The sequence below is a fragment of the Xyrauchen texanus genome, chromosome 11 (assembly GCF_025860055.1).
Source record: "Xyrauchen texanus isolate HMW12.3.18 chromosome 11, RBS_HiC_50CHRs, whole genome shotgun sequence".
In the NCBI taxonomy this organism is placed as follows: Eukaryota; Metazoa; Chordata; class Actinopteri; order Cypriniformes; family Catostomidae; genus Xyrauchen; species Xyrauchen texanus.
The window spans coordinates 43,292,224-43,318,157 of NC_068286.1; the positions used below are offsets into that span (position 1 = coordinate 43,292,224).

At 36.8% G+C, this 25,934-nt stretch overlaps 1 protein-coding gene across 1 annotated transcript; it reads left to right on the top strand.

Moving 5' to 3' along the window:
* The first annotated feature begins 10,041 nt into the window (after nt 1-10,041).
* Nucleotides 10,042-21,213, top strand: tyrp1b (tyrosinase-related protein 1b). The gene is made up of 8 exons (XM_052137567.1): nt 10,042-10,179; nt 12,130-12,485; nt 13,129-13,451; nt 14,976-15,180; nt 16,793-16,960; nt 18,164-18,343; nt 18,495-18,644; nt 19,660-21,213. The coding sequence occupies exons 2-8, from the start codon at nt 12,131-12,133 to the stop codon at nt 19,863-19,865; spliced, it is 1,587 nt and encodes a 528-aa protein (XP_051993527.1). The 5' UTR covers nt 10,042-10,179; nt 12,130; the 3' UTR covers nt 19,866-21,213.
* The last annotated feature ends 4,721 nt before the right edge of the window (nt 21,214-25,934 follow it).

The following is a 25,934-nucleotide window of genomic DNA, read 5'->3' on the forward strand; positions in this document are numbered from 1 at the left end:
TACAGTAACTTTTTCTTGCATGACTTGAATCTATGAATTATTTCTGCTGTACAGTTTAAACACTGGAAATGGATACTATATTGGAAACTGCCCTCTGGACAAAACAGCCTAATCCATGTTGAGTCAGCATTAGAGGTCAACATGATTCACTGATTCTTTGACTGTGTCTAAGGTTGAGATCAATTTCTGAAATTACTTCTACATAATCAGTTTCCCTGGTCATTCCAAATGCAGTTTTGGCTGATGGTTGGCGGAAATCCCAGTTTTCAACAAGTCAACCAGGTCTGAAACCATTAACAACTTCAAATCAGTTTGCCAAGGCTGACTGGTAACCACAGCACTGGCAGCCTCAGCTCGAATTGGCTGCTGTACAAACAAACTGATGTCTCTGCAGTCTGCAGACTCTAGACTGAGTGGGAATATGGGAATAGCTTCATTTTAGGCCTATAGTGAAAGAATCTCAATTTCCCAACACTGCAACACCTTCATTCATATCAGATGTGAGGTCACACATTCCACGGGAATTCACACGAATCCATTCGACTTTGCTTTGAAAATTGCTGTTAAAACCACTGCCTGAATTGTAAATGTCTTGTACAAAGGTCAATTCTACAGTGAGCAAAGGTACAGTTTAGTAGTTATTTAAACTTTCTTATACAACCAATTTTCTTATTTCATTACTGAAAGACTAGCATTTTAGTTTCCAACGTAAGCAAGTTTATTGCAGGCTTATGTACATAAAGATACAGTGTTGAGAATAAAGACAAAAGGTATTAGAACATACTCTGGTTGTCCAACCTTTTGCAAAGGTTAATTAATAATTAATGTGAAAAACTAAACCTGTTGGTAACTCTGCTAGGTCACTTGAGTGAAACTGACTTCATGCATTCACTAAAAGCCTCTTTTAAACAAGTTTGTTAAAAGTAATAGACTAGCCAAATTGGCTAAGAAAAGTTAATTCTGAGAAAAATCTAGCATCTTTTGTTTGCAGATGCCACTCTGTTTTATATTTTATGCCTATAGAAATGGCATTCAAAGAGTCCAAATATTTTTGGGAGTCATTGTATATTCTGACTTCACAAAAAGTGCATGAACCTGTTTTAAATCAGCAGTGTCTAATGAAAACTTGGCTATATTTATAAACACTGGTCTGGTGTTCCGACCCAGTCAATTCTGCTCTAAAGTCTTGCTGCTTTGCACAGATGTTGCTCTTGCTTCCCCTGCACCTGAGCCAGCCCCACTGAACCTGGGTGATGTGATTGATGCTGTGAAGGCAGCCTTTAAGCAGGCAGTACAGAGCTCAACAGACGGCTCAGTACGTGAGGCCTTCGAGCAAGTTGTAGAGGAACTCACGCCAGGGAAGACTCCAGCAGAGCAGTCACCAGCAGCAGAGAACATGGCAGATCATACAACAGAAGAAACAGCTGTGGTGCAAGCTAGTGAAGAGGTGGCAGTGGTGCTCTCTGCAGGAGAACCAGATGTCCATGTGTCAGAATCAAATGAACAAATAGATGAGGAATCAGTTCAGGAGCAAGCTCAAGAAGCAGGACTGTCTCAAGATACAGATGAGGAATCGGCAGGGTTGATTCAAGGACTGACAGCTCAGGAACCATTTCAGGAGCCACCAGTTTCCGTGAAATCAGTTATAGAAACAGTGGAAACAGACCTTGAGGCAGCAGAGGCAGTTCAGGTACCAGCAGAATCAGTTGAGGAGTCAGCTTTGCAAGGTCCTGAAATTGTTGAAGTAAGGGATGTACAACATGCAGAAGATAACAATTCAGAAAAATCACCAGTCCAGGAATTTACTGCTGACACACAAAAAGGAAATTATGCAGGAAGGGGAGCTGCTGAAATAAATGTAGGAGGCAAGGAGGTTGAAAGAGGTGCAGGAGAGCCAAGGGAGGAATTTGTTGAGGAAGAAGCCCAGGTGCAGAAGCCTCAGTTGTCTGTGGTAGAGGAGAAGACTGTAGAAGGAGAAATAGAGGATGTAGAGGGAGCATTAGATGGTGGAGACCTAAAAGTAGAAGAACCAGTGGAATCTGAGCCTAGGACAGATGACAGGCAAGCTGTAGCAGCAGAGGAGGGTATTGATGGTGGTGTTGTGGTTGAGACAGAGGAAGTGGAATGGGATGACAAGCAACATGAAGCAGCAGATGTTGGAGGAGTTGTAACAGAAGTTGAGACAGGGAGAGAGAAGATACCGGCTGGAAGAAAGGCACAGCTTCAGAAGGTTTTCAGAGAGGTGGAGGCCCACCCAACCGGCAAAACAGAACCAGTGGAAACTCAACAGGAACCAGGTAATTGAACTTCTAATTAATGTGCAATTACTACCCAAGAAAACTCCAAACCAAAAGAATGTAGCTCAAGTTTCTGGGTGAAATGTCCACAGAGTGGCACCAAAAGCTAGTATTTTTAGTTGTAAATTATTTAATGCATTCAACAGGAATACATATTTTATTAACTCTACCCCCCTAACCCAAACCCCAACCCTAAACCTAACCATCAGTGGAATAACATGTAATTTTATAGAAAAAGTACAATATCTGAATCACATTTACAATTGTAAATGTTTACATGGTTACTTTCCTTATTCCGACGGGACTAGAACCTGTATCTCAGAGGTTGCACATGCAACACGCTATCAAGAGGGGTAGAGGGTAATATGTTCATACTCTAATTACTTGTCAGTAATTTGTCAGAATGGGATTGATTATTTAGAGGAAAATTTACTTTCTGAAGCAACATGCTGATTTTGGTGCATTCTGTTTGGAGTTAAAGCTCACAAATGTTTAATAATTTAGACCAGTTGCCCACACAGCGGCAAAAAATTTTGTTTGCTATGGTTTCAGAATTGTGATGCCCCTTTCCCCCCTAATTCTTAATGCAATCAGGCTTTTGCTGCCTGCTCTTTGCACTAACAATATACAGCAAAGGAACTCAGCCACCTAAGGGTATCCCTTCAGTTTCTAACAGCATGAATACTAGTAACATGCTTCTCTGGAGATGACTGTCTGAAGTCTGGCCCCTGGATGCACACTGAGTCTTCTATTCACCATCAATTACACATTCACGCTGCTCAGAAATACACTCAAATATATTGCCTCAGCCAGGCTATGCATAGTGTGGATTTGGACAGTATCTCAATATTTAGATTTGGATTGAGAAAGTGGAGCAGAATGTAATATATAATATAATATAATAAAACAACATAACATACAATACTGTAATATAATATCACTTTGTCACATTACTACATACACTACTGTAATGGTTAGTTAAATTATTGGGTGTATGCTCCAAAAACAGTACAGTGGATAACAGATATTATAGCACAATGTACACAAAATACTCATATGCAGCGCAGTGTAGTAATGGATTACATGTAACTGGGATTACATAATCAGATTACAGTACTTGTAATTACATTAAATTACATGTTAAAATACTCATAATCTGATTACAGTTACTTTTATGGACTACATGATTACATATTAACGTATTGATCCCTCTAGTTCTTCGTTTGAAATCAGCCTACAGCTGACTTGTGTTTGATAAGTCTTTGAATTGGGCTGGAATTGCACACACAGACCTGATACCAGCCACCAGGTTTAATTACATTGAAGATCGAGCGGTAATTTACAAGTAATTAACGAACCGATTACATAACTGCAGTAAAGATTGTTTTAGTTTTGCGAATTGTTTTGTACTTGGATTACAAAATGTACATTAATGTGCTTTTGCTTTTGTGACAACTTTTGAGTATGTTTTTTTTTTACTGAATTGTTGAAAAGGTTACTGAATACACTTTTAGTTTGGTAATCAGTACCAGATTACAATTCAGAAGTTATCTACCCATCACTGCTCATATGCATAATGTACTCATAAAGCACAAGATACAACTATACAATTCTTTTATAGATGAAATCAAAGTGACAGTGCCAATAGAATAGAATACAATAGAATAGAATGACAACACATTGTGGCAGAATAACAGATGTGTTTTTACCATAGAAAAAGTGCATTGTTGCAGTACTTTTGGGAGTACAGGATGTAATAAATCCCACTCATACACCAGAAAACACTACACTGTTGCGTTGTTGCATACAATATGAGTAAAATGTGCCTAAAAACACACTGGACCCTATTCATGAAACACGAGCATGACAAATTTGTGTGTAAATTGTTAGTAATCTAAATGTTACGTATAATTAACCTATTGAAATCAATGGACAATTTATGTTATAAAGGATTCATTAATGATTTACACACAAATTTGTTCTGCCAGTGTTTCATGAATAACATTGACTGAAAAGAGTCTCTAAAAGAAACATTATCTCCATTTATATGATGTTATGATGATCTATGGAGACCTCATAGCAACCAATGAGAGAGTTGTGGTCAATTGACTGATTTATTTATTTGAGGATGTTTTATGAGAGTGTTATTGCACTGAAGTGCACAAAAATAATGTGTTTTTTCTCCATGGGACAGAAAGATCTACCTTTTATTTGAGCGATTACGTTACAGAGGAGCTTGGTAAACTCAAATGAAAGTACAAGCTTTCATCTCAGATTTCAGAGTAAGAATCTCTGCCTAGTTCTCCATAAAAAAAATAAAAAAATGATTTAAAAAAAACTTTGGTTGTTTACAAGTTTCTTTGGGCAGTTAAATAAAAGATCTGTAGGAAAATTTCCAACATTGCAAAAAAAATTATAATAAAAAAATTTAGTTATTTAATTAAGTATTAATTAGTCATTTTGTCCGTAAACACACACGTCTCTTTTCACATCTCAAGTTTTTTGGTCTTTGCCCTTTATACTGTATATTGAACTCCTTTAATAAATGTGCCACACACATATAGGTATATACTGTGAGAGCGTCATTTAAAATTCCATATGTATCCTCCAAATCTCGTTGCGCCGTTCCGCTGTAATTTTCACCTCTCTGTTAAATGTCTCCCCCATTTCACAACAGAGGTCAACATGGCTACTAAGGGACCAATTAAGTTGCAGGAGCCTGTCATTACGAAGTCCAAAGCAACCGGCGGTGAGGCTGTTCATGACACGAAATATCCTTAAAACCTACAGACACCTACTCTGTGTGTACAGCACACAATGAATGTGGAAATGTCTTTATTCTTCTATATAGGTCCAAAACATGAGGCAAATGACATGAACGAGATTATTGCCTCCAGGGACCAGAATGATCAGGGTGAACCAGCAATAAGAAACACTGTTGAGAAGCTCCCCCCAACACCCATTCTTGACCTGGGGCTCAGCGACACTAAGGAACCAATGAAGACACATGATGACTCCACACGTATGAAACCAACATCACAAACAGAATTCAAACACACCAAAGATGTGTTTAAGCTTTAACAATCATAAACTATTGTGTGGAAGCTTGTGGTACCCATGCTTGAAATGCCTCAAAAACCAGATTTTCTTGCAAGCTGGATTAACATGGTCTCTAGCTGGACCAAGCTGGTCATTTCTGGTAGTTAGCTGGTCTAAATGAGTTACCAGCAGGTGGGGGAGTGACATAAACCTTGTAGACCATCTTATTTCTGCTGGATAGGGCTGATAGACCACCTTGGAACAGAAACAAACCAGCTACATTGTCCCAAAAACCAGAGAAAGACATTTATGGGGATACTAGGAATGATACTCACATTAGCACAGGGAGTGATTTGCAGAATGGCATCATGGGAGTTTCTATAGAGAGGCACACATGCTAATTTCAAATGATTTATTTTGATAGTACTCTGTTTTTCACTCTTCAGAGTCCAAAGTTGTGGGGCAGGAAGCATGGAAGATAGGAGCCATAGCAGCAGCTTTCTTTCTCATCCTGCAAACCGCTGTCACCATTGTCTACATTCTGAAGTGTAGGAGAAAGCCAAAGAGGTACGTTTCGGAAGACCTAAGATGCAAATATGTGGTTTAAACAAAGAAATAGGTAGATGCTTTTATTAAAAGCAACTTAAAGAGCATTACGTTGATGCATTTGATCAGTTTGTGCTTTCCCTGTGAACTGAACCAATTACTTGGTGTTGCTAGCGCTCAATTTAGCGTTATAAGTAACAATACTACTGTAATGGTGGTGTAAGGGTCATTCTATATTTGAGGGACATTTCATGTGAGTGAGATCCATCTGTACTACATTTGCGTCAATATATTGTAACAAAGGCTATTTTCTTCATACATAATTATATTTTATAAAATCTCATTATCACATTTTGGAAAAGACATCTCTTTTGTTCAAAAAGAAGGTGGAGATAACAAATTATATCGGTTTTCATCTGTCCGCTTTTGCAGAGTTGGTCATTCATTCTACTTTGGAAGAAACAGTAAAATTACCTCAAATAAAAATTATTTTCATCTTCTTCCCTTTAGATAGATATGATAATCAAGACACTTGGGCATATACTGCAAAAAAAAAATACGAGTTTATTTTAATAATAAGAGATGTTATTGCCAACTAATTTACCCATTGGAAAATCCCCCTGCAAAAAGGAACGGATTGTCCCAATATTTGCACAACGTGATGTCATTTACTCAAGAAACAGATGGTTGGAGAAAAACATATGTAATATTAATGAATATGTATTTACAAAGATAACATGTGCTCTGCAGTAGTAGACATGCATGTTGAGTATAGGCCCAAAATATTGAAAATGTCAAATAAGTTACCAACTTATTATGTTACCCAGTAAAGGTAGCAAAGTGGACAATATGTAACATGTAACGCCACCACCACTTTAGTGGGCTAAAGCACACAACTATTAATCAGAAGGTCGCTGGTTCGATCCCGACAGCCACCACCATTGTGTCCTTGAGCAAGGCACTTAACTCCAGGTTGCTCCGGGAATTTGTCCCTGTAATAAGTGCACTGTAAGTCGCTTTGGATAAAAGCTTCTGCCAAATATAAACGTTTCCATTAAGTGTTAATGATCAGAATTGTTGATTTTGTTAAGTGGTCACTTTAATGTAGCACTACAGCTTTAAGGAGGGTTTTCCCAGAACCGCTTGCTCTCGAATGCTGGTCAATCAAGTGTGTCACTGTCTGAGTGGGATGCTACCAATCATTAAAAACATTTGTTCATCACACAAGGTTGTTGGTCTGAAGTCATTAAAGTCACATAATCCATCCAACCATCTTTGTAAATTCTTGGTATTTTCCCAAAGCCTGAAAAATAACTTAATTTGTCCATAACATAGTTGACCAATAAAACAATTAACATCTCTAATTTAAAAAATAAATGAATATCTGAAACCTGGTTATCCAACGTTTGGCTAATCCCAAATATTTTCAACTTTAAGGGTGCTATGTAAGATCATATTTGTGTTTTGGGTAAAACTTTTTTCTTCTCACTGACAAATGTCAAAAGTCCCGCAGTTATAGAATGACCCGTAAGCGATTTCAGCCATTTTGCTAACTTTTAACCACACGCTCTCTTTCCAAAACCGCTCAATAAAATGTATACCAAGTATACTGAAAGATCTTAAAACTTTAAATACATTTAGACTAACTCATACTAAACCTTATTTGATTCTTTCATTGACATGTGACTTAATGTTCATGCATGACTGTTAGCCGTAGTGTGGCCTCAATGAAAGTGTGTGGAGGGGAAAATGGAGCTATAGAACATGATGCAACCAACACAGATACCACTATTCCAATTGAAGAACAGTGAGTATAAAAGCACAGACAAACTCCTGTTCATAAGGCACATTAAGCACAATTATAAACACAAGCATTGTGACTGTTTGTTTGTGTTAACAGAACTGCTGTAGATGACCTTCCAGAGTACTCACAGGTGCAGCAAGAGGACATTGCTATGGAAACTATCCCACTGGACTCCACAGAGAAAAACTCATCACATGACCTCAGAACCTCCGTTATTTAGCACTGTCTTAACTGACTTTAAGAGTATTCTACATGTGCATGAATTCTACATGTATGTGTGTTTGTGTGCGTGTTTGTGTAAATTATTGAGTGTACTGTTTGTACAGGGTTGGGAAGGTTCCATTTAAAAACTAGTCTACAACAGATTACAGAATACATGCTGTAAAATGTCATTTGTAAAGTATTCCGTTGCATTACTCAAGGTCAGTAGGTCAGTAATGTAAAAATACATTCTCTGAAAAAAGCCTAAATATCTCATGCAGTTTTGCTACTCAAGTAAATGTATCTTGTTTTAAGGATTTTTTGATATTATTAAAGGAAATCTACATTTAAATTCATTTATAGAATATTTATGCTCCAATGTGCATTTTCGGCATAGAATTCATTATAAAATATAATCGCATCTGATAACAGACGTGTGTAAATGCAAGAAATAGCATTTTAGCTTAGCATGAAGCTAAAATCATGGTTCACAAGGCAATTTACACAAGGTTAACTATTTTTGATGCTTCAAACTTCAAATCCCCAGAGTGTTCAACAAATGACAAGAAAAAGCAAAGTAATCTCTTCAGTTATCAAAATAGTTACTTATATTTAGTATTTTAAATATGTAATCCCATTACATGTATTCCATTACTCCCCAAACCTGTGTATGTATTGAATGGTTGAGAGCAACTTCACTCCACTGTAAAAAAATAATTTTGGCGTTTAGTTGTATCAACATGTTTTTTTGAGTTGATACAACTCAATATCACAAATGCTGTCCCAAAAAGTATAACAAAGTTGTCAAACCAAACAATTTTTTGGTGTTAAATCCACACAATGTAAAATAAACAGTTTTGTCAATGGATTATTTAGTTGTCTCAAAACATTGTTAGATGAGTTCACTTTAATGGTATGTCAGTTCAACATAAATATTATTGTTAAAGGGTTAGTTCACCCAAATAGGAAAATCATCCCATAAATTACTCACCCTCAAGCCATTCTAGGTGTAGATGACTTTCTTCTTTCAGCCAGACACAATCGGAGTTATATTAAAAAAATATCCTGGCTCTTCCAAGCTTTATAATGGGAGTGAATGGTACCTTAGATTTTGAAGCCCAAAAAAGCATATCCATCCATCAAAAAAGTTATCCATAAAGCTCCAGTGGGTTAATAAAGGCCATCCACATGTTCACTGGCTTCCTCTATCCTCTGCGCTTCTGCGTTTGTCACTTCTCACCGGAGCTTACGCTACGCCTACGTCATACGCCGGAACTCAACTCTCTCGTGAACGTGCGGACAGCCATTACCGGAAGCCAGTGATTATAGTTTATAAAGTTATAAATATGGATATTGTTAAAGCTTCAGAAGGCCTTTATTAACCCCCTGGAGCCATATGGATTACTTTTTTGATGGATGGATGCACTTTTTTTGGGCTTCAAAATCTAAGGTACCAATCACTCCCATTATAAAGCTTGGAGTATAAAGTGGGGTAACTTTGTTTATTTTGTTTTATTGACTCAACAGTTTGTTTTTTACAGTGTGTGTTATTTACCATACAGTAGAATGACCCATTATTTGGGGAAAAGTAGAGCATATTTTTCAACATTGTCTGGCTTTTGCATATACAGAACACAAGGAGGAAAACAAAGAAACCAGAACTGTATCAATGTCTATTGTGCTGATGTCTCCATGTTTTGTCCTCAAATCATCATTCAACTGATGTAACTTGATGAAGCCAAAGTACAATTGCAATTCACGTAACTTTAATGAGTTAAACTAAATCTCGTGACCATTTACTTGTAAACCTATATCCAATTTCATTCAAGTTTGTAAAGACTTAAAAAGGTTTGACATCTGATTGAAGTATTACAGAATAAAAAGGGTTCAAAAGTTATGTCTTCTTTCTTTGTTGTATAAACCCTCTCACTGTTCCTCGTTTCTTTTGTAAGAGCTTTGTTTCTGACCAGTATTTTGCCTTATCATTTTATGAAAGCCAGAGAGACTCCTGATCTATCAGACTTCTGAAAAGGTCAACGCAGTCATGAAGCAATACAGACGCAAATGAAGAGTCACATTCATTGATGTAAAAAGAAAACTATAGACTCAGTCTTTATCTTTTCTCTCTCTCCTCTTCTCCCTCTCTCCACTGGCTGCTGATCACGGGATGAAGGGCTCAGACAGATGAGAGCAGTTAGGGGGGGTGTACGCATAAAAGACTTGGCAAGTGGGCGGCACAGGGGGGCACTACGGTACAGCAGAGAGAGTGTGTGAGAGAACGGATGACATAAGGTATTAACTTTACTTTTGTAACTTTATTTACTCTTTAAATTAGTGCAGTGGTTGAAGGCAAAATTGGACAAATTGTTGGATTACATTTTTTTATTTATAATTAATAATGGGATGTATGTGTATGTGTGTGTGTAAATGATATACATCGGGTTCTTTTATGCCATCAAAAGATGGAAAATCGATCAAGTACATGATTTCCATGATTTTTGTAAAAAAAAACATTAGATTTATGCGTGTGGGTTTACACCGTGGAAAAAATATTTAGTAATAACATTTGTGTTAGAACACTTAGAACAGGAGGAATCTTAAGAAGTTTCTAAAACACTTCTGTACAATGGCAAGCCTGTACTTCATAAAACTATAAATCAAAACTACACAAAATGAGAGGGAAAACAAAATGAACTGATACTTTCCATTGTTTCAATTTGAGGTTAATACATTTCTTATGTTTCTGAGTATGTTGCTGTAAGGATCTTGCTGTTCACATTCCTGTGTTGATCTCATAAGCTTTCTTGCTTCACTAGATTCCACTTACATAAAAAAAATAAATAAAGAAATATATATATATATATATATATATATATATATATATATATATATATATATATATATTGTCAGGTAACCTAAAACTGTGCTGCATGTTGTAAGACAGTAAGACCTAAATAAACTCAAGTTAAAAAAATGTGTTTAATCCGACTTAATCAGCCTGACAATTTAGATAACACAAACAAAATAAGTTTTTATGGGTTAGAACAAGTAGAAATAACTTCTTGAGGGAATAATCACAGGTTACCACTTTTTCAGTGTATTTGCAGATAAAATAATTTTTGTGTTTTTTTTTTCCTCACTAAAACTTTTAACCACAGTGGATTAGGCTATTTCAAGAGCTTATTTAGGTTGCATTACTGTAAAATGTGTTTTTATTTATGCCTAATTTATCTAATTTCAGAGGAACGTATTTTCTTCCACAGTATTTTTGCTTATTTTCTAGTAAAAAAATAAATAAAATAAATATTCCTTCCAAACTTAAAAAAATTTGTAAGTTAAAGCAAGGCAAAAAAATAAATACATTTGCCAATTGGGTAAAAAAAATAATATACAAAATGTATTATGTGAAAACAAGTTACTATCTTAGCAATTTTGCTTCTCAAGTAAATGCACATTGTTTTAGGGATGACTACATATTTTTACTGGAAAACAAACAATAATACTGAATAAGAAAATTATATTTGCAGTGTTGTATGTGAATAGTTGAAGAGAACTAACTGTGTGAAATATTTTTTTTTTATGATCAATGCATAATGTTCACTGTAAATCTCACAGGAAATCGACATACTGCTTTTGAATGTTCGATCCCTGAAATTAACCCCATTCTGCAGAATAACTGACAAGCGCCATCCCAGATATTTTTGCATCAATTCAAACATGTTCACCTTTCCCTGTGGTGCTACTGATAGCCTGTTGTGTGAGCAAACTCTGTGACAAAAAGCATTTGCTCTTTGACATGGGTTTGAGTCCTGTGGAAACCAGGAAGTGATCGCACTCACATAATCAAAGGTGTGCATGATTTGTAGGTTGCACTTTAACTCTAAAACTACATTTTTAAATTTCTGACGATTAGGCTTAGAGTTGGGATCTTGGATTTGGGTTCTGGGGTAGAGTTAATCAAATATCCATTCCTGTTGACTGTATTACATCATTTTCAAGTAAAAATAAAACTCGCTTTTGGTGCCACCCTGTGGACATTCCATATCAAAAACACTTCCAGCTTTGGCCACTAGGGGCAGTGGTTTGAATATCGGTAAGCAGAATGTTCGGCAACAGAACTTTCGACCTCCTGTTGCTGAATGCACAATGCGATCAGTCTGTTAAATCAGTTAACTTGCACAATCTATGCTCTTATATGTCTTCTTTAATGAATGTTGTTACATATTGAATATCTCTTTACAGGATGTGGACGAGTGTGTGTATAATTTTTATGTGCGTTGTGCTGACGTACGCTCAGTTTCCACGTCAGTGTATGACACAAGAAGGTCTCCTGAATGGCACCTGCTGCCCATCACCTACAGAACTGCCCAATGATGAGTGTGGATCCAGGACTGGGAGAGGTCAGTGTGTGTCCATTATTGCTGACCGCCGCCCACATGGGCCTCAGTATCCCCACGATGGGAGGGACGACCGAGAACAATGGCCACTACGGTTCTTTAACAGAGCTTGCCAATGCAACGCAAACTTCAGTGGATTTAACTGTGGGCGATGCCGACATGGTCTGACAGGGCCAAACTGTGATCAAAGAATCACCGTGGGTGAGGATGAACATACACACACTTAAATACAGCAGCGTAAGCCATCACTATAATCCAGAATATAGGGAGACGTAAAGGTTAATATACAGTCATTAATATACAATCATTGTTGTAAAATAAACCTGACAGCGTGAAATGTAAGGGATAATGTGCAGTCAGTCCCTTATATACAGATATATTTGTGGTTATGTACAGTCAGTCATTCATTATCACAAAACAAACCTGACATGGTGATTGTTTCTTATCTTCTTTATCCTGAAGGGGTTTATTTTGCCATAATGACCAGCTGGCAGTACATTATCTCACTAATTATATGGCTGTTTACCAAGTAAATGGACATGAAATATTGATTTGAGTTGAAATAATATGATTATATGAAAAAAGAGACTGAGAAGTGCTATGATAGACATGAAACTAGCACAGTTTTAGAAATGAGTTGCCCGAGACAATGGTCAATGGTCAATGGTCAAAATATACAGTTTAGCGGTTGTTATATAAAAATATTTGATCGCAGAATGATGCAATAGAGCGAATCAGAGAGCCAAGTTATAAGCACTGGAAATATAAATAGCACATATAAACACACTACATATCATCTCCCCATATGGCTACATATTTATCTCTGTTTCTCATGTGTACTCAGTGCGACGTAACATCATGCAAATGTCTGCTGATGAGAAAAGATCATTTGTGAATGCTCTGGACCAGGCCAAAAGAACCGTCCATCCCGACCTGGTCATCTGTACCCGTCGCTATCAGGAGATTTTTGGGCCGGAAGGAGGGAGTGCCCAATGTGAGAATATCACCATCTATAATTACTTTGTTTGGACCCACTACTATTCGGTCAGCAAGACTTACATGGGTCCAGGCCAGCAGAGTTTTGGAGGTGTGGATTTCTCTCACGAAGGACCCGGATTCGTCACTTGGCATCGGTACCACTTGCTGCAACTGGAAAAAGACATGCAGGTGACCCAAATCAGATGAATAAATTATTATACAAACCCTTTAAATGTGCACACACCTATGACAATTTCGGTGGCTTATATGGCAGATGTTTGGGACTTTCGGACAGCTGTTCAGACTGAACATGTTTTTTGCGCTTAAGGCCAGAAACATACTTTACACAAGTATGCATATGCAAATGTGAGCCCTTGGCCAACACAAGGTCCAGTTGAACATGTTTAAAGTGCGTTCTTGCATTACTATGGTTGTAACAAATCTCAGTACTCAAGGGGGCAATAGAGTTTACTTCAAATGTCTGTTCCATTAAACTAGATGTGTTATTATGTAGGTAAAAATGTTGCTAAGTTGCAAAAAATTTACTGATTTCAATTTTAGTGCTTAGCAATATTCTTGAAACTGTTGCTCCGCCATGACAGTAGTTGTCGTGAAAATAAAACTCTTCATAGAAGCAAACATTGACACAAATATCCGCTATAGCGCCCCTCTGTGACAACGTTGAGAATACAACGCATGCCTGCTTTGAGTAACAATGCACAAAATCAAGCTTGCGTAACTACAGTTTTTATAACTGCAAACATAAAGTGGGACTCTTGCGCAAAATGCTGAAAAAACAGTAACGTGGTGCAATGGTCAGAGATGTCAGTTTAGCACATTTTATGTCAGTAAACAAATGAAAGAAAAAAACAAAAAACAGGCAGAAATAAAAATGGCAATGGGTCTGAATGTAACGGTAGCCAGCTGGTATATTATAGCTGTACAGTGTGTAAACTTCATTCTCCTTGCCTTAAGAGATGCACTAGCGACTGAGGCTAGAGGCTATGGCTTTTCTAGCCTCCTTGTTATTGCATCTATCTCCCATGTCAGGGATCACTGGTTCAAATCCCACTCGGGGGCGGATCGAGTAGAACCGATGACACTGGTGCCGTGACCCAGATTGGAGTGAGGTTTAGGATTGGTGAGTGTAATGGTAGTCAGCTGGTATGTGATAGCTGTGCAGTGTATAAACCTCACTCTCCTAGCTTTAAGCGACACACTAGCGACCGAGGCTGGAGGCCATAGCTTTTATATACTCCTTGCTAGTGTGTCCGACTCCCATGCCAGGGATCGCTGGTTCGAATCCCGCTCGGGGAGGGTCGAGTAGGACCAGTGACATAAACAGCCACTTATACTGACATCTAGTGCCGTGGATGCAACATCAAAGCAAAATTTCAGTTTCCAGTGCCATTGTAGAAATACTCCTATTCACAGTCAGCCATGATTAATGTATTCTGTGTGCAAAAGTGTTCATCAATAAGGGAATTTGGAGTAATACAGTGAGAAGTGTTCAGCTGATGATCATATGATCGTAATAAGTGTAAAACTTCTTGTGTAAAACTTTATAATGAGGGGAAAATTACAGTGCACACTTTAAAATAACCTAATATTCCAGTAATTACATAAAGAGCAATTAATCTTGTAGCAGGAGAAATCCCAGCTATTCCCCATTGATAGAGGGCTCAGCTAATGGTACATGGTGCATGTGTGTAGGACATGCTGGGGGACCCGTCGTTTGCCCTGCCGTACTGGAACTTTGCTATCGGAGGCAGTGAGTGTGATATCTGTACTGATGACCTGCTGGGAGCCAGAAGCAGCTTTGATACAAATGATATCAGTTCCAACTCTGTATTCTCTCAGTGGAGAGTCATCTGCGAGAGTGTGGAGGAGTATGAAACACTGGGGACCATCTGCAACAGTAAGACATACTCTCACAACATACCAATCACTCATACAGCCTCTCTGCAATACACCAAATACTGCAAAAACACACGGCTAATTTTGTGTCCTCTCCATGGTGGATCTGTGAGAGTGTGGGGGAGTGTGAAACATTGGAGACCATCTGCAACAGTGAAACACACACACACACAGACACACACACAGACACACATACACACACACACACACACACACACACACATGCATTCCAAGACCTAAGACTGCTCACATGCTGTTTGAACTAATCCTTCAAGGCATTCGAGAGCTGAGAAGAAAGATAAAACCTTATATGGGCAAATGATTAGCATCATGTGATCATATTTGCAAGTACGTGACTCAGTCAGAATAGCAGACAAACTGTATATCATACCAGGAGTCTTCAACAGGGGGCCCGCGACCCCTAGGGGGTTGCTGGCAATACTGCAGGGGGTCAGTTAATTATTGTTTGATTTAAATTGAGTTAATCTAAAATACAATAGTAAATTGAATTCCTCCAATGCTAAAGTTAATAAACTAAATGTTTCATTGTTTTTCCCAATGTATTAAAGGAATAGTTTACCCAAAAATGACAATTCTGTCATAACTCACCCTCACCTTCTAGTTGTTCCAAACTTATATGACTTTTTTCCCAATGTAGACCACAAATGGAGATGTTTTAATGAATACAGTATCTTTCTTTCCAATACAGTGGCACTGGATAGTTCACAGCGGCTCACATGTTCATACAAGAACTTGTGTTGTTTAGTGATAAACACAATGTAAGTTCTCGCTTAAACGCAACTGCCACTGTGGACAAGCTTCTCTCACAGAGTTTGTCAATGGATGTCATGATTTTTGCCAAAAAAATTAATTAAATTAAAGCATACATTTTGGGCTGTTTATCCCTTATCCCTTCAGAAGACTTAGAATATGACGCACAAACTGCATGGACTATTTTTATTGCACTTTTGGGTCCTTTTCTATCTTTAAGGTGAGGCACTATCAACTGTCATTGTATTGAAAAGCAGCATTGAGCATGTGACAATTAACTAGGAGGAAATATACACATTATTTTGAATTTGTTGAGCGGAAAAACACATTTTTCTGTTAAAAGAGTAACTTAATAGTCATTAGTAATGTGATTAATTTTTAATAATTCAGTCAGTAAAATCAGTACTCTGATTACAATTAGTAATTTGTAATGGATTACTTTTTTGAGTACCTTACTCAACACCACTGAAAATTTTAAATGTCTCCTTTTGTTTTCCGCATAAGAATGAATGTCATACGGGTTTGGAACAACATGAGTATGAATAAATTATGAAAGATGACTATTCCCTTTAAGTAACATGCAGAAAATGTAAATAAATGTAAATCTATATAATATGAATGTGCATGTACATCAATTTAAGGAACATATGGAATATGGAATTACTCGAAAGTTATAGGCATGTTTTAAAATGCAACACTATTTTGAACTGAAAAGGTAGAAAACCCCTTTATTAGTATATTCAATACTATGTGGCTTCTTTCTTGCAATCCATTTAGATAGCTGGATGTTATAAAGAGATCTGAATACTTTTAGCAACTTTCTCTGTCTGGTGTGTGTTCAGATACAGAGACAAGTCCGATCCAGAGAAACCCTGCTGGTAATGTGGCTCGACCCATGGTCCAGAGATTACCAGAACCACAGGATGTCATCGACTGTCTAGAGCTAAACACCTTCGACACACCACCCTACTACTCAACTTCCTCTCAGAGTTTCAGAAATACTGTTGAGGGTATGATACACACTCAGCAGCAAATAACACAATTTCTTAACAAAGCTATTTGACATACAGTGGTCCCAAATATGTATTTGGAGACCTAAGCCAGACTTCATTTTCATTTCATTTATTTATTTATAAAGCACAAATAAACACAACAGAAGTTGACCACTGTGCTGTACAAATGAAGAAGTATAAAACAAACCACACACAATACAGTAACAGACAATAAACACTAGGTTAGGGTTTAGCGAAAGTTATGAGTGAAATGCAAGAGTTAAAAGATAAGCCTGTAGCTTAGATTTAAAATCATGTACAGACGTTGCAGACCTCACAGATAAAGGAAGACTATTCCATATCCTAGGACCGGCCACTGAAAATGCACGATCACCTCGCAACTTCAATCTCGATCTGGGATATGACAGTATAATGCTGTCTGAGGATCGCAAGGCTCTTATTGACTTTTTACATTTACAAGATCTGACAGATAGGATGGTGCCAGACCAGTCAAAGCCTTAAAAACTAGCAGCAAAATTTTTAATTCAACTCTATAACACACTGGCAACCAATTTAAAGACAATAATATCGGAGTAATGTGTTCTCGTCTACTGAACCCCAGTTAAAAACCTGGCTGCGGCATTTTGGACCATCTGAAGCCGTGACATGGAGGATTGGGGTAATCCAATATATAGTGAATTACAGTAGTCCAAACGAGATAAAACAAAAGCATGTGTGACAGTTTTAAGATCGTTAAAAGATAGAAAAGTTTTAACTTTGGACAGAAGTTTAAGATGGAAAAAACAAGACTTTACTACAGAATTTATTTGTTGGTCAAACTTGAGAGATGAATCAAAAAGAACTCCCAAACTTAAAGGTGCAGAAATGCCTTTATGTTACTTAACAAAATATCAAACCAAATGGCATTTATTTAACGAACAATAGCACAAGCACTCTTTTCAAAACATAAAAGCTAAAAAGGACAATACAAAATTATTTTTTTTAGGTTTCAAATTATAATACAATAGATATATTGGTCAAATTATTTATATTTTTTCCATATATATTTAATATTTTGTGATATTTGATATCGAATGCAATGACTTGTAAGTTGTGACTGATGCACACACAAACAAATGACATGCATCAAACACTTTGCAGTATTTTAGAACTTATAGAGAATTGATGAGACTTTTAAGTAGTGCTCTGTTTTGTCACCAGGTTACAGTGCTCCCCAGGGCAACTATGATCCAGTGGTCAGAAGTCTGCACAACCTGGCTCATTTGTTTCTCAATGGCACAGGTGGACAGACTCACCTGTCACCAAACGACCCCATCTTTGTCCTGCTTCACACTTTCACTGATGCCATCTTTGATGAATGGCTTCAGAGACACAGTGCTGGTAAACACTCACTCACACACACACACACTCAAAACACACACACACACACACACACACACACACACACACACACACACACACAACAAAAAACACAGCGTCATGCTACAGATACAGGCATCATCCTAACCTGCACCTTTCTGTGCATATGTAGCAGGTACAGTGGTCTATCCTGAGGAAAATGCTCCTATTGGTCACAACAGAGACTTCAACATGGTTCCTTTCTGGCCACCAATCAGAAATGCAGAAATGTTTGTCAGTGCCCCAGACAACCTGGGCTACACCTATGAGGTTCAGTGGCCAAGTGAGTTACTAGAGATATCATACATGATCACAATAATCTAAATGAACCCCAGACTTTTTATCTCATAATTTTGATTTCTTATCTCAGAATTATGAATTAATATCTCATAGTTTTGACTTTTTATCTCATATTTTTGACTATCTCATAATTCTGACTGAGTATCTCGTAATTTTTACTTTATCTTATAATTCTGACTTGGTATCTCATAGTTATGCCTTACTATCTCATTATTTGACCTTTTTATCTCATATTTTTGACTATCTCATAATTCTGACTGAGTATCTTGTAATTATGACTTTATCTTATAATTCTGATTTAGTATTTTATATTTTTAACTTTATCTCATAATTCTGATTTAGTATCTCATAATTTTGACTGTATCTTATAATTCTGATTTAGTATTTTATAATTTTGACTGTATCTTATAATTCTGATTTAGTATTTTATAATTTTGACTTTATCTTATAATTCTGACTTGGTATCTCATAGTTATGCCTTACTATCTCATTATTTTGACTTTTTATCTCCTAATTTGACTTATCTGATATTTTTTATTTTATCTCATAAATATGGCTTAGTATCTCATAATTTTGAATTTTATTTTATATTTTTGACTTTATCTCATAATTCTGATTTAGTATCTCATAATTTTGACTTTTATTTTATATTTTTGACTTTATCTCATAATTCCGACTTAGTATCTTATAATTTAGACTTTTATCTCATATTTTTGACATTCTATCTCATATTTTTGACTTGTAATTCTGACTGAGTACTTAGACTGTTTTCAAATATCTTTTTACATTTATGGTTTATATATATATATATATATATATATATATATATATATATATATATATATATATATATATATATATATATGTATATGTATATATATATATAAAGCACAACTTAAAATAAATATAATTTTCTAATTTAAATGTTGTTTATCTCATATATAAATGGTCAATCTAACCATAGTTTGGGACTCATGTGTCATTGTCTCCCTCTCCAGCACGACCCTACACTGTCTCAGAGATCATCACCATAGCAATTGTTGCTGTGGTGCTTGTTGTGGCTGTGGTGGGCGGAGTCATCGGGTGTGCTGTTCGGGCACGCTCTTACCGCTCAGCTGAGGGCCTCGAGCCATTGCTGGGTGAACAGTTCCGGCGGTACTCAGAGGATGAGCGTCATGTGGGAAAATCTCAGTCTATGGTCTGACTGAGGAATTAAGAAACATATCTTAAACATCGTTATCACTGCACTGTGCAATCACACTGTTCTCAAGAGTATGACTTATGAATTATTAGTGTTCAAAGGCAGCGTAAAAGTTTTGTGAGCACAGGGGGCTTCATTTATGACCATTTATTTTGCTACTTTTCATGTCCAGCAAGACATTGAGAATCCAGTCATGTCTGCCCTTAAAACACATTTAATGTTCAGTTTTATTCAGTTTTTATGCACTGCTTATGAAAGCCCTATGAACACAATAATATGGCATAAGACTAATGTACAGTGTGACCTATTTTATATTACTCTGATATAAAAAAGTTGAAAAGTCATGTAATTTCCTTTTTTTTTCAACGGTTTTGTTTGAGTTGCATTTAACAGTGCAGAAGTGTTCAGCAGCAACTCCAAAGAAACAACCAAGCTTTCAGAGAGTGCAAATTGACCCTATTGGCCCAAGGTGGCCTTTCAGTCCTAACTAGCTTAAAGGAATAGTTCACCCAAAAATGAAAAGTCTCTCATCATTTACTCATCCTTATACCATCCCAGATGTGCATGACTTTCTTTCATCTGCTGAACTCAAATGAATATTTTTAGAAGAATTTCTCAGCTCTTTTGGTCTATACAATGCAAGTAAATGGGTGCCAAAATTTTGAAGCTCCAAAAATCAAACAAGTCAGCATAAAAGTATGTCTCCAGTGGTTAAATCTATGTCTTCAGAAGAGATAAGATAGGTGTGGGTGAGAAACAGATCAATGTTTAAGTATTTTTTTTATTACAAATTCTCCTCCCTGCTCAGGCAATCTCCACTTTAACTTTCACTTTCTTCTTCTTGTGTTTTTGGTGATTCACATTCTTCATGCATTTGGCCCTTACTGGTCAGGGAGAAGGATTTCTGTCAAAAAAGGACTTAAATATTGATCTGTTTCTCACACAAACCTATCCTATCACTTCTGAAAACATGGATTAAAACACTGGAGTCATATGGGTTACTTTTATGATGCCTTTATGTGCTTTTTGGAGCGTCATATTTTTGGGTGGACTATTCCTTTAACCAAGCCCAATCCAGCTAGAGAAGTACAGTAAAGCAACTACCACCTAAAACTGAGTTTGGCTGTATTTTTAGCAAATGTGACAAGACTTCACACAGTAGCTTATAGCCTACTGTTACAGCTTGCACACATCAAAAATAATATAAACATGCTTACTCATGCTTGCTTGTTGTTGCTACACCACATTACATTACTATAAGGTAGCATATGTATAGTAACCTTATATTTGTCCAATAACAAAGCAAATATTAGACTAATAGGACACATCCAGGCTCTAACTGTGGTATGACATCATCATGACATGTTATCTTAAAGTATCATGATAATTAATATAATCCATGAGAATTAAAAAAAAAGTGCCTCACTTTACATAAAAGCTACCAAGTTTTCCCATTTAATATTTAACTTTATTATAAATGTATCTTTGATCTACTATTCACGGAAGTATGCATACTCAGATTAGATTGCCCATGCGCAGTCCAGTGAGATTGTGGTGGTGACCACCATACTCAAGGGGGCGAGTTATCTTCAAAAGTATGTGCCAGTAAACTGGATGTGTTATATGAAGGGATATTATTCAGGTAAGTTGCTATAATTATACTGAATTTACCTTACTTGCTCAGCTACATTTCTTCAAACTGTTTCTCTGGCATTAGTTGGACTGAAAGGGAAAATTGACTGCAGTCCGTGGCAATTCCCAAGGTTTTATCGTAATAAAGATGAAAGAGGAACTAACTCACTGTCCTAAATATGCATGTTAAAACAAAACCCGATAGTTTCGGTTTAAAATTGCTACCCAAGTCTACCGTGAACAAAGGGTTTAGACAGAGATCTTATAGTACTTTGATAACAACCTTCATGTTTCTATCATTGGAGAGAGCATAACGGCTGTAACGGTCAACTAGCATTTTACATCAGTTTGCTGATGCTATACAAATAGAGATAAACAGACACCTTCCGGTCTTAAATCAAACAGCAATTTTATCATAGTAAACTCCACATATAGTTCACTCCAAAAAGATTGTTTAGTGTAAAACATGTTGAAGATTAGGGGACAGGTCGATAATTCATTAAAGGCTGAGGCTATTTGCACAAAGTTCAAATAGTGACAGATGCTATTTTCACTAAGTGTAAAAAGCTACAAAAAGCATCATCTTTGTACTAAGTCAAAATAGCATTAGATCACTGGTTCTCAACCTTTTCTTTTTTTTGCCCCAAGGCTTACGCGTCATGAACGTGAGACCAAACCTTGCGTTTCATGAATTCAAGCAGATGGAGGGCTATTGTTGTGTTCGTATGTGCGATATTCCTACTTGATCTCTCAGAAACTGCAATGCTCCTGTTGGCTTAGCAGGTGTTTGACTCAACAGAGATGTCTCCTAACAACCCAATTCATAAACAATCTGCAACGCTGGCATTTATGTTACAGGTGTATGATGATCAAAAGAGAGTATCATTTAACATGTTTTGAAAACCTGCTGCACTGCTAACGTTTGATAAACATGCTTTAATATCATGTAATGTAGGAACTTTTACTCATTTATCGATATTATTTAATACAAGTGAATGTTTATCACTTATTTAGTACATCTTCCTGGGTGCCGACATGATTGTGTGACGTCACGCAGCTGCATCTCTGCCAAATCGGAGTTTCAAATTTCCGCACGATTTTCCAAATTGGAATTACGACTTCATGTGGTGTTCCATTGCACTTTTCCCAGTAGGAAGGTGGAAAATCTGACAGTTGAATGGAATGCAGCATTAATCTGGGGCCTATCAAATGAAAATGCAAAGACATAAACTAATAATAAAAGTGGCATTGTTAATATATTTTACATTTGTCTTTTTGAAAATTTTTATTTACTCATTAATTATTTATTTTTATAGTTTTAACAGAGGTATTTGTAACAAGACCAGAGTAAACACATGGAAGCATGGATCTTTACTACCATGGTTAGATGTAGCATGATTTCTATAAAACAAACTATGGCATTTTTGTAATTATAAACAGTAGACTACTCTAAACACATGTAAAAAACACAATATAAGTATTTAGAAGTTGTAACAAAAATGTATTATATTCCCTCACTCCCCTAATGTACCCTATGACAAATTTAATAGAGCTGAAGTAGTGATATGATAATATTTATTATCAATCTATTTCTGCCTAAAGTAAGGTTAGTGTTACTATAGTAAATTCAAGGGTGGTGATGTAGAATTCTGTGCTGAATTCAAATGGTTTCTGCTCCTCGCGCCTTGCTTCTCACTGATTCCCCCAAAGCTGTGAGTTTAAGATTTCAAACTTCAAGAGCTTTGTGCTCACGCTGCTCTGTCCATTGAGACGGATCCATCTACAGTGCCTCCACCTGTGTATTTGACACTGCTAAACCAGATAGATCTGATCGCTAGACTTCAAAATCAGATGAACCGCAGTACAAATGTGTACATACCTGTATAATTGAGAACCAACTGATATACTCCAAGTCTAGTTAAACGTTTTAATGCAAAGAGGAACTTGACAATAGATTTGATTATTATGACTGATAAATGTCTCAGCACCCCCTGGCATCCTTTGAACGCCCCTGGTCACTTTGAACGCCCCCATTGAGAACCCCAGCGTTAGATGCTATTTGTACTCTAGTGCAAATAGAGGTAGATACTCTTACACCCCTGTTTAAATAATAACATACAATATAGTGGCATCACTGCATTTTTTTGTGTTTATTTGTCCCACAGTCCCACAGACACCCTACACCAACTCCTACCCCTACATTACAAAAATCAACCATGGTTTTACTGCAGTACATCTAGTGAAATCATAGGAACTACAAAATTAAACATGGTTACTATTTACTACTATTAACAACATGTTACTCTAGTAACACCATGGTTAGTACATCAGAGCTATATAGACTGGTGGCCAAACGTTTGGAATAATGTACAGATGTTGCTGTTTAGGAAGGAAATTGTTTCTTTAATTCACCAAAGTGACATTCAACTGATCGCAAAGTATAGTCAGGACATTACTGATGTAAAAAACAGCACCATCACTATTTGAAAAATGTTATTTTTGATCAAATCTAGACAGACCCCATTTCCAGCAGCCATCACTCCAACAACTTATCCTTGAGTAATCATGCTAAATTGCTAATTTGTTACTAGAAAATCACTTGCCATTATATCAAACACAGTTGAAAGCTATTTGGTTTGTTAAATGAAGCTTAACATTGTCTTTGTGTTTGTTTTTGAGTTGCCACAGAATGCAAAGTCTTAAGGTCAATATTAGGTAAAAATTGGCAAAAACTAATCAGTCAATCATTGTTTTGAGGAATGAAGGCTATACTATGCTATACTAAAAAAAAAGCGAAGATTTCATACTACGGTGTACACTACAGTCTTCGACTGTCTAAGGACACTACACTTCAGTCAAAGGACAACTGGCTCTAACAAGGACAGAAAGAGATGTGGAAGGCCAGATGTACAAAAGGATAAGCACATCAGAGTCTCTAGTTTGAGAAATAGACCCCTCATATGTCCTCAGCTGACAGCTTCATTGAATTCTACCCGCTCAACATCAGTTTCATGTACAACAGTAAAGAGAAGACTCAGGAGGCCTTATGGGAAGAATTGCAAAGCCACTTTTGAAACAGAAAAACAAAAAGAAAAGGTTAGTCTGGGCAAAGAAACACAGACATTGAACAACAGATAACTGGAAAAGAGTGTTATGGATCTAAACCCCATTGAGTTTTGTGGGATCAGCTAGACTGTAAGGTGCGTGAGAAGTGCCCGACAAGACAGCCACATCTATGGCAAGTGCTACAGGAAGTGTGGGGTGAAATGTCACCTGGACAAACTGACAGCTAGAATGACGAGGATCTGCAAAGCTGTCATTGCTGCATGTGGAGGATTTCTTGATGAGAACACTTTAAAGTAGTTTTAAAAATTGTAATAGTAATTTTTCACGTCATTAATGCACTGACTATACATTATGATCAGTTTAATGCCACTTAAAAGTGCAGAATTCTTTCCTTTAGAGCAAAATCCATACATTATTCCAAACTATTGGCCACCAGAGTGGATTCCACCAAAACACATTATTACTACAATATTACTACAGTAAAACCATTGTTAATTTTATCCAGATCAAATCATTCTCTCAACTCCACGACCTTCACTGTGACCAAATCACTTTGAGGAATCTATTTTATTTATTACTATAAGTAGTATTATTGGAAATATTAAGAGTAGAGACATGGGAAATAGGATGTCAAGGGGTGAGATTTAAACGCGGATCTCCAGCGTGACAAAACATACACATACCGTCATTACACCCAGATCTACTACAGCTGCCCAGTTTGCCATAAAATCCAGAAAAGTTTCCACCAGACTAATGGACCACATATTGGCAAACGGTTTGCCAGAATATACCCTGACCCACTTAGTTATCCAATCTCTTAATCCACAAAATGTCTTACCCGTTAACCAGTGTAATGTCTCTGCCTCATCACGAAAAATACAAATATGCCTCCTTCATTTGATAAGCAGTTGACCCCAAATAAATCTGTTGTGGCTGACTTGAGTTTGGTTTGAGCAGTGATGGGCAGAGTTCGTGTAAATAGCCTCAGCCAACAAGATGTGCTATTTGTACTTAGTGTAAATAGACACTTCGTTCATTAAACGATTAGCCGTGTTACGCTAGTCTATGCTAACCTTGTAGGCTTCTATATCAGAAGGGGTTTGTTTTTGATTCCATTCCAGCACTGAAAACCTTCTTCTGGTCGTGACTCATGTTGTATGGCTTCCCTCTTGTGGTAAAACTGGAGTATCATCGTCGAACCGGTTGGTACACTGGATCATCAGAAAATGAGAACTCTCATTGCAGGTGAAATTTAAACAAAATTTTAAATTGAACATTTTTATTTCTTATTTTAGTTAAACATTTTGAAAATGATCTGTATTGTGTGTAAATGGAGAGCAGAGAGAAAAGAGGGAAGAGTTTACTTTTCTTTTT